Source organism: Colletotrichum acutatum (assembly GCF_030867785.1).
Source record: "Colletotrichum acutatum strain CBS 112980 chromosome Unknown BDZ83scaffold_5, whole genome shotgun sequence".
Lineage (NCBI taxonomy): Eukaryota > Fungi > Ascomycota > Sordariomycetes > Glomerellales > Glomerellaceae > Colletotrichum > Colletotrichum acutatum.
Window position 1 is genome coordinate 15,321 of NW_026848999.1, and position 9,516 is coordinate 24,836.

The 9,516-nt window shown below is 54.0% G+C and overlaps 3 protein-coding genes across 3 annotated transcripts; 1 reads left to right on the forward strand and 2 right to left on the reverse strand.

Moving 5' to 3' along the window:
- Positions 1 to 339: 339 nt before the first annotated feature.
- Positions 340 to 2,830, reverse strand: BDZ83DRAFT_330910 (ELMO/CED-12 family protein). The gene has a single exon (XM_060502414.1). It carries the CDS (start codon positions 2,711 to 2,713, stop codon positions 566 to 568), a length of 2,148 nt encoding a protein of 715 aa, XP_060370733.1. The 5' UTR covers positions 2,714 to 2,830; the 3' UTR covers positions 340 to 565.
- A 1,695-nt stretch (positions 2,831 to 4,525) lies between these two features.
- Positions 4,526 to 5,240, forward strand: BDZ83DRAFT_566138 (uncharacterized protein; the record flags this gene model as incomplete). The annotated part of the gene is made up of 2 exons (XM_060503827.1): positions 4,526 to 4,826; positions 4,912 to 5,240. 2 exons carry the CDS (start codon positions 4,526 to 4,528, stop codon positions 5,238 to 5,240), a joined length of 630 nt encoding a protein of 209 aa, XP_060370734.1.
- A 1,076-nt stretch (positions 5,241 to 6,316) lies between these two features.
- On the reverse strand, positions 6,317 to 7,799 carry BDZ83DRAFT_600187 (uncharacterized protein; the record flags this gene model as incomplete). The annotated part of the gene is made up of 4 exons (XM_060507023.1): positions 6,317 to 6,913; positions 6,963 to 7,212; positions 7,266 to 7,544; positions 7,600 to 7,799. The coding sequence occupies 4 exons, from the start codon at positions 7,794 to 7,796 to the stop codon at positions 6,596 to 6,598; spliced, it is 1,044 nt and encodes a 347-aa protein (XP_060370735.1). The 3' UTR covers positions 6,317 to 6,595.
- Positions 7,800 to 9,516: the final 1,717 nt, after the last annotated feature.

Below are 9,516 nucleotides of genomic sequence, written 5' to 3' on the forward strand. Positions count from 1 at the left end.
AGAAGCTATATCAAAACCCAGCAGCCGAAGACATCACGCGCATAGAAAGACTTCGTATTCCCTTCGCCTGTCCCGACGAGAGTATGTTCATAAGTTGTGGTATTGGCGTCTAGAATATACTCGAGCAAGTCTTCAAGACCTAGCTCTCGAAAGGCATAAGCATACATGAAGAGAGAGAAAAGAAAAGAAGCCCTGCCAGCACAGCTAAACAGCCTGCACCAAAAACCTGTTCACCATACATAGTAGCATTCTCGCCACTGTAAGAAAAATGTCGCCTGCCAAATCCAAGCCTTTCCTTCCCATGATTACCTAACGACGCAACTGGACCGCTCGCTATGCTTCATTGTAGGCACCCAAGCCAGAAGAAAAAACAGCTGATCAAGAGTTTCCCCCCCTGTCTTGGCTCCATTCGTTACATCTCTGGCCGGTATAGAGCAAGAGGAAAACGCGGGTATATGTAAGCCACCAAAGAAAAAACCAGCATCACAAAGGGAAAAATCAACGATTTCGGACCGCTCTCCATTCCATGGACTGAGCCCTCACCACCCCGGTCATACAAAGTCTCTCACACGTCGTAGAAGTAGTCCTCGTCGAGACCGTCCCTGCTAGGTATCACTCCGGCGCCTGGTGGTGGCCCGGTGTACGCAGCCTCGATTCTCACGTTGAGCAGCCTAATCTTGAGCCCAAAGTCGCTCACGAGATTCACGAGCTTATTCGTCTCGGCCGTGATGGGGGCCTGGTTGAGCAGCATCAGCAGACCGTCAAGCCACTCCGACGCCAGGCTGTGCGTGACCGGGTTGAGAGTCAGGATGGCCTGCTCCTTGGCATCGCCGCCGCCGGCAGCTTCCGCAGGATTGGCGTAGCTGAAGATTGTGATTTTGGTTGTCGATTTGACCGTCACGTTGTTCTTGAGCGTCGAACTGCTAGTTGCGCTGCGGCTTTCCTCATTGGAGGCTGACACATTGGACACGACTGAGCTGATGGTGCTGAGATCGACCTTTTCCGTCAAAATGTCAAGGCCCGGATCCTGTGCTGTTTGTGCCTCGAAGTCGGCGTAGTGTAAGTACCGGCGATTGTGCGAGAGCTTAGCGAACCGCCAAGGGCGCGGCGTATACAAACGACGCTTGAGGTTCTCGTCTCTAGGGTTGGTGTCTCGCCGTGGTAGCGGCTTGGAGAACCAAGATCCCTGGAGCAGACATCGGATCCGCTGCTCCTTCACAAACTGAAGTGCCTCTTGCCTCAACTCCTCTCGGACTTGATACAAATGCTGACCCCACTGATCCTCGAACGACAGTTCCAAAAGCTCCATCTGAAGCTCTCGTAGTCTAGTGCAGTCGTACTCAAGCAGCTCCTCCTCGACCTCCAACACGTCCTTGGTCCGGCTTGCCTGGCCGACAACTTGCTCGATGAGAATTCGGACCAGTTCTGCCACCTTTTCGAAGTCCAGGTGCTCCGCAGCGGTGGACTTCCATACGCGGAAGAAAGCTTGCAGGCCGGCTGTGTGGAGTCGCGACCACTGGAGGAGGAGCGGACGGAATAGCTTTTCGTTGTTTTTGATACCGTCCAAGCCTTGGTAACCCTTAATGTCCTCAACGTCCGACTTCTCCACCTCGAAATGATCGTATAGGATCATCGTGACCGCGAGACTTGCCCTAGCGACCGGGCACCTTTCGTTCCTTGGTTTTGTGGATTGTTCCAGAAGCATCTTCTGGAAGCTGTCCTCGTTCTTGCGCACGTAGTCTGTCAGGTCCATCATGCCCAGGAAGCCGGGGACCTCAAACTCCTGTGTAGGACTCTCGGTTTCGAAGCCCAGTCTCCTCCATTTCTCAGGGTTGTGGCGCCGACTTCCCTTCTTCCCAAGCTCGTTAATCTCGTCCAACCGGTGAATGCCATTGACTTGCTTCTCCGGGTTGCTGGCAAGGTGAAGTCCCTTCAGTCCCCGTCTGTGCTCGGGCCGCTCGAGATCAACCCTCACCTCCCGCCACTTTCTCAGGAGGACCTTAGTCAAGGACTGGAACTCAAGCAGAGGATGCGCGAGATCCTGTAGGGACGAGCTCTGCATCAGGTTGTACACTGCCTTGATGAGACCGAGATCTTGCAAGCGCTTGATGAATTTTGACCACTCTTCCATCGCAGGGTTGTTCGCCTTCGTGATGTTGGTGTCGCCAGATACAGCGTCGCGGATCATGGCATTAATGAGCATGAGGGCATTGGCGCACAGCGCGTGGTCGGCGGACTGGAGCTGGGCGATAACGAGCTCAAAGAACTGCGGGTAGACTGCGACGGCGGGCTTCAGGGCTCTGAAACCAAAGGATCCCGGGGTACGAGGGGTCGTCGGGCGAGAAGACTGTGTGTGGCCGACGAGGGCGACCAAGATCGACATGGCACCGCGCAAAATGTTGACAAGAGGGTTCGTAACGATCAATTCGACAATGCGCTCCACGAGATCCCCTGACGATGATCCCTCAAATATCTCCCAGCCCATGTCTACCTCCAAAAGGCGCGTCAAACTCTGCAACGAGTACGCCAGCGTGTTTCCTCCCGCACTCATAATTAGGCGTCGAAGAATGACCAAGCCTCCCGAGGATATGAAAACGTCGGCGAAGGCAGGGTCGTTTATAGAGGACTGCAGCTTGAAGACGGCCATCTTCCTGGCGGCGTCCTCGTCGCTCGCGAGGCGCGACAAAAGCGCGGGGATATCGGCTTGATCCATGGTAGCGGCGTCGAGAAGGTATGTACAGGTTCGGGACGGGAAGGAGGAGCGTCGGTGCTGTGACCGATTGTCGATCAGAAGGTCGTCAGCAGGTGGAAGACAGAGTCGCGTCCGTCGTAGTCATGGCCCACGGCTGTGAGAGAGAAACCGCTCGGGTCGGGGTATATAAGGCAAAGGGTGTCGGACGGAAGATCTTGAGGATTGGCGGAAGAGGGTCCGTGTCAAGCAAGATGGATCACGGGCAGAAGCTTTGTAGATCCCTCGCAAATGTGGACGGAGGGAATGGCGTCGATCGCGGGTATAAAAAAAGAATTTTAGGATGCTCCGTCGACAAGGGGGAAATAGTGTACACAGAAGGGTCAAGGAAGGACTGTGATGGTGGTGTAATTATTCGTACACTAAAAAAAAGGGAGAGAAGGAGACGGGACGGGAGAGAGAGAGAAGAGTGTGCGTCGAGGGCTGTCGAAGCAACAGACCAGTTGTGTTGACTTTGGTCTGCATTAGATGCGCACGGGCGGGAAGTTTGCGCATGTCCTGCAGGAGGTGGGAAAGCACAGATGCAGCGACAACGGGGAGGATCCCAGCAAGCCTCCAACTGATTTTGGGCCGTTTGGGGGTTCACCTTCACCACAGCCAGCCGGTGTTGCACCAATGGCGCTGCACGGCTTGGTCTTCTTTGCTCCACCTATCTTCTCGGGGATGTTTTAGTGGATTTGGAGGGGGTTTTGCTTGGCTTCGAGTCCGAGAGTGACTGGAACGGCGGGACTGCGGCGATTGGTCGGCAAGTGAGATAGCGCGTCCAACGACTGGTTTCACCATGGCTTCCCACCGGAGACCGTGGATATTTTCATTATCTCTCGGAAGAAACCTTATTGAAATTGTTCAGCGACGCGCGGGTTTGTTGATTTTCAATCTGAATGTGGTCTCGTGACCTGAGGTCTGACTGCGCACCTCGGAGTTTTGACTTCTGTCGACAAGTCATCATCATCGGATGAGTGAACCTTCAGTTACGGTGGGCAGAACATCATTCAGTCGAGCAGACGCACAAACGAATCTGGAAGCCGGTCCATAGCATTAGACCAAAATTTTGATCCCTCTGTTGGCGTCATTCAACTGATAGTCCGGTATCATTGGGTTGAGGAGAACCCAGTGTTTCAGATGAGTAGCTCAAGAAGCAACTTATCGAAGCCATCAGCATTGCAATGGGGTTGAGCAAGGCGATTTGATTAGTATCAAGCCTCTATGCCATTTTTATATGAGAGAAACATTAAATTGTACCAGAATCGAGGATTATTGTCTGGACCTGGAATGAGAAAAAGCCGTTGTAAGGCTGACCTGAGAATGTTTGGATTCTACAACAACGAGAAACAACACAATTCGCCCAAAACGTTCTAGACCATCGGCTCGCAACGCCGGTACGTACTCTGTTTATTCCCGTCCCTGAAATCAATCAGTGGGGTTCCAGATGGAAGCAAGAACCACCTGGAACCCACCACTGCTCGAGCCACACTATTCCAGCCACAGACACAGCTTCAGCCCCAGGATTACTAATCGTCGTGGCGCGCGAGGCTGCTAGAAATTCCAATCTCTAGTCCGTCGCATTTGTCGCGACGCAAGCAAGCCCGTTTCCGCAGCTCCATCAAAAAACGCGGCCGCCACAGAGACTATCGGACTCTTCCCTCCCAACGAACAATCAAGCATATCGAGCTATCGTAAATCAACACACAAAGGGCCATATCTCAAAACGTCGCAATCTCGAAACCACACGACATACCCAAATATCCCGAAACCTCTCGAAACACCGACGACAACATGGCTAACTTCCTCGCCTCCATCTTCGGCACGGAGCTCGACAAGGTCAACTGCTCCTTCTACTTCAAAATCGGCGCCTGCCGCCACGGCGACCGCTGCTCGAGAAAGCACGTCAAGCCCAGCTACTCGCAGACCATCCTCATGCCCAACCTCTACCAGAACCCGGCCTACGACCCAAAGAACCGCATGAACCCGTCCCAGCTGCAGAACCACTTTGACGCCTTTTACGAGGACATTTGGTGCGAGCTCTGCAAGTACGGCGAGCTCGAGGAGCTCGTTGTGTGCGACAACAACAATGATCGTGCGTCTCTCTTCCCTTCCCTCTTACCCATGCTCTCCTGATCTTGGGAAGAATCGTATACTAACAGAGAATGCGTAACAACAAGACCTCATAGGAAACGTCTACGCCCGCTTCAAATACGAAGACTCTGCCCAAAAGGCCTGCGACGACCTCAACTCGCGGTGGTACGCCGCCCGCCCCATATACTGCGAGCTCTCCCCCGTCACGGACTTCCGCGAGGCCTGTTGTCGCCTCAACTCGGGCGAGGGCTGCGTCCGCGGCGGCTTCTGCAACTTTATCCACCGCAAGAACCCGTCCGAGGACCTCGACCGCGATCTCACCCTCAGCACCAAGAAGTGGCTCAAGGACCGCGGCCGCGACGAGAGGAGCCCGTCCCGCTCGCCTACCCCCGAGCCCACGCGCCGTCGGTACTAAAGGGAGAAAAGAGAGGGATTTTTGGGTCAAGGGAAAACAACGATTGGGAGCTGTTCGTTTGAAGCGTATCATCGTCGCATGAGAGGGAGAAGAGCGAGACGGTTCCAAGCGACAAACGATGCGGAAAGCCATAAAACTCTGGCATTGAAGCTCGGCTCAGCAAAGCAAGGCTGTTTCCGGAAGCCGGGGCTAGGCATTGCCGTCGTTTCTCATCTCACGACGGGTCTAATCAGCAAAGCAGGAGGAGGAAGAGAGAGAGTGTGGAAGGCGACACCCCCAGAAATTGAGAATTTGATACCCATCCCCCGTACCTGTGTCAACAGGGTGGATTGGAAGACCAAACAAAAAGGAGGGTGAGAGCGGCGTTTATGGCGTTTCTGGGATGGGTTAGGGTACTATGGGAGAAACTCTTGAAAGGGCAAAGCACCATGTAACAAAACATGTGAGATTAGGTAGTGCCTCCAAATCGAAGAGCGACTACGACTCCTGCATCATCATCATCATCAGCATCATTAACCCTTGGCTCGAATGTTGGGAGTGAATCATGTCCAAAAAACTTCTCCGCAGTTGAATGCCGTTATTACTGAGCGGTAAGCAATGCTATACATATCTACAGAGGTATCCCTTTTCTACCAAACCCCTTCCCCGGATGTTCGCCAATGCAAAAGATTTATAGTTTGTACCTCCTGACTGGGCCCCCTTTCCTCCATCTCCCCTAGCCAGGAGTCCGCCTCCCATGGTGAATGAAAGTCATGTTTGGCAAAAAAGGGTTTGCCGGATGGAGCGGGAGGGGAAAACAAAAACCAGAGGGACGGACGTGCGTCCTAGATGAGCTTGGCTCTGATCTACTCCAAAGCGTCATGGAAGCTGTCGTTACTCTCGTCGGCTCTCTTCAGCGGCGGCACGCTCTTCTTCATATCTGTGAAGTCCATCAATGGACCCTCTTTTGCTTGAGTGCCGGTGCTGTTGAGCATCCCTTCAATGTCCTTGGATCCACTCCGCGCTTCCTGAGCTGCCGTAGGAGTACCGCTTGGTGGCTGAACCGCAGGCGCAGTTGCTGTTAGAGCTGTCGGAGCTGTCGGAGCTGTCGGAGCTGTCGGGGTGGTAGCTGGCGCATCGCCAAAGTCGATCAAGTCGTTTCCTGCGGCATGTTGCTGAACGACTGGAGCCGGGGCCGGGGCCGGGGCCTCTGTTGTCGCAGAGGGCCTATGGGGAGGAATGGCGTTTGTCGTAGAAGGCTTCTGGCCCGGAAGAATGGGGTATATGGCCAAGATTTGTTCAGTCTGCTTCTCTGGGCTCGTGTTGTCACTGCTTTGTGTCAGCGTGTCTTGGTCCAATGTGAGAGTCGGATGTACTCACACGTGAGCGTTGATGATCCACTCCAGCTCTTCCTCGCCCTCTTCGGGACCACCTGGGCCGCCGTGGACGGCCCTGAAAAGCCTAGGCTTCCACTCAACGCCTTCGCGAGCCCTCGTCTCACGTTCCTCACGTTGTCTGTCTTCGACCTTGGTCTTCTCGTCTGTCGCAAGCTCATGGTTGCGATCCTTCACGGCCTGGGCTGTCGGTGCCCAAAGCTTCTGGGATTCGCGCTCATCCTGCTCCTCGATAGGCCGCACGAGGGGGCTGCTGGGCTTTGATCGTCTGGCGTTGAAGAACATCTCCTTATGACCAGTCTGAGGCTGTTAGTAACGCGTCACAACTGCAGCATCACCCTGAGCTGACCTTGACATCCTTGACAAACATCTCGTCGTTCCAAAAGCCCGACAGCTCGTAGAGGACTTCGCCTGTGCTCTCATGCTTGATTGAACCACCAATCGCGTTATAGGTACCGCTGACCCAGCCCTTCACCTTGAACTCAATGTCGGCGACCAAGTCGAGCTCTGGGCACCGAACAAAGCTGTGGTCTCCAAGCTCATACTTCATCTTTCCGAAGAGAATGCCTCGAGCGTACATGTTTGGCTGCGTCAAAATGCTAGTCTCACGGTTAGCGTATTCATGTCACAAGCGGATTCCGAGCCAACATACTATCGTTCGCCCTTTGTCTTGTCCTTGCCCCTATTAAGGAAAGACAAGACCGCTGTGCCCTCCATCAAGCTCGCTGCCGAGTTTCCGAGGAACTTGCTCCTGGGCTTGAGTGTGCCATCAACGCGGATGTTGTGTTCGGGGACCATGTAGAAGTAGCTAGATTTGGGAGGGTGATGCGACGTTTGCTCGGAGATGTAGTACGCCCTCGTGTTATCAGGCAGATCCCAGTAGCAGGAAAAAACCTCGCCGAGGATCGGGTTCAGGGGCTTCTTCACTCCTCTGGGCGCTTGTCAGCAATGTCTACGGCTTACACGGGTAGCTCGGAATGACTGACGGTGGTTTGATATGCCATCCACTCAGGTAGAACTTGACAACGGAAACGAATCGCAGTACGGGGTCGTCGATCTCAGGTATAGGGAGGAGCATTTCGGGGTGGCACATGAAGCTACGACAAACGCACAGAGTCAGCGAAAGAGGTCCCGAGTCCGCATCTTTTCCGGAGGCTACTGACTTTGTAATTCTCTCGAGCATGCTACGGGGCTCGAGAATAAAGGTCGGCAAAACAACGCGACTCAGATCAGCTCCAGGACGAAGCTGGGAAATGATGTGGCCAAGCACTAGACTCCATGTTAGCCAAAGGCGCGTGAGGCACCCCGCGAGCAGACAAATGCGGGCGCAACGGTTCTTGCAAAGGCTTCACTCACCGTTGCCCTGGTCGGCCTCGACCACAGTGGTGTCGTCATCTTCGGCAGCGCCTCTGGCTTCGTCGATGCTCGAGCGATTGCTAGCTGGTGGGTTGGAAAGCCAAGAGGTCAGCATGGTTGGAGGCAACTTTTTTTTCTTCGATTTGCGCACGGCAGAGGTTTGGAGAGTGGAAGTGGAGGCTTTTCGGCTCCCGGAAGACGCCAAAGCCAAGGTACGCAACTAGGGAAACAAGCAGGGTATAGGCAAATGGGCAACAGGCCGTAAGGGTATGTAAAGGGAAAAGGGTGTAAGAGGAGGCGCGAGTTTGTCGCTGTATGAAGTCCACAACAGGCGCGACGAGGAGGAGACGATTGCTATTATCCAGACATTGGACCAGGCAGTGACGCTAGGGCTGGTAAGACTCACTGAGGCTGGACGCTCTGGAGCGTCTTCCTGGCACATGGACCAAACCCATGACTGCGACTGGCTCTTGGTGGGCGGTGGGTGCAGCGATGCCCCTCAGTTGTTCTTTAGACCGCTATCGGTCTTATCGGCGCGGTGCCCGGGATGTGCCTTCTTGCTGGAATGAGGGGCAGTGCTCCCCAAAAAGGCGTCTGCGGGTTGCTTGAAGCTGCAAGTAGGGGTAGAGTCGGCAAGTAAAGGATGGGGCTTCGCAGCCCGGTACGTAGTCGAGCGAGAGCGAGGGGATGGGATGGAAGAGTGGCAGTAGTTGAACAGTGGACTTTGTGGAAACTTGTCGTAATAAAAGTAGTTGTTGGTTGATAAAGCCGAAGATGGTTTGAGTTTCCCCGGGGCAAGGAGTTTGCTGGCGAAGGAAGCGTCGGGAGGATAAAGGTTGGGGGGACGTATCAGTCGGACGCAAAAGTGGGAAAGAAAGAAGTCGGGTTTATGATGTTGAGCTTAGAGAAGCGGAGAGTTGGAGAGAGAAAAAGAGGCCCGCTTGGCGAAGGGCACTGGCCGGAGAAAAGATGACCTATCGATGTCTCACTCGCTTGCTGTTTTCGATTGGGCGTTGCCGCCTCTGACAACCTGAGCTAGAACGTAAAGCAGAGCTGTAGAGAGCAAAACGGAAGATAAAGGGTGAGGTGAATGTCAGCTGAAGGTCGATGAAAGTCGATGAGGGTAGGTAGCTGTTCCAGGTTGCTGGTTCACCAAGGAACGGCCGGAATTTGAGATGAGACTGAGGTCAAAGATGATTTCCCATGTCAAAAGTCGTAAGGAAGGAGCACAAGACCGTGTACAATGTAGTTTGTGACACAGAATGACGATTGCCTGGTAGATTCCTTAGCAATTATCAATGGCGAGAGCAGATTGGTGTCAAGACGAGGCAGCTTTGGGCAATGTCGTAGACAGAAGCTACCTCGATGCCTACCCACCTTAGGTACCTTAGCAGCTTTTAGTTACCTGTGGTAAGGTAAGGTGGATGGTCAGCACCATTGTCACCAGTGGCCTGGGCTGGGCTCCCATGCACTCCTTACGTCGCTGATGTACCGACTAGACCCCACAACGGAGGACGGCGGACGAGGAGGGGTGATGACGTCGCTTC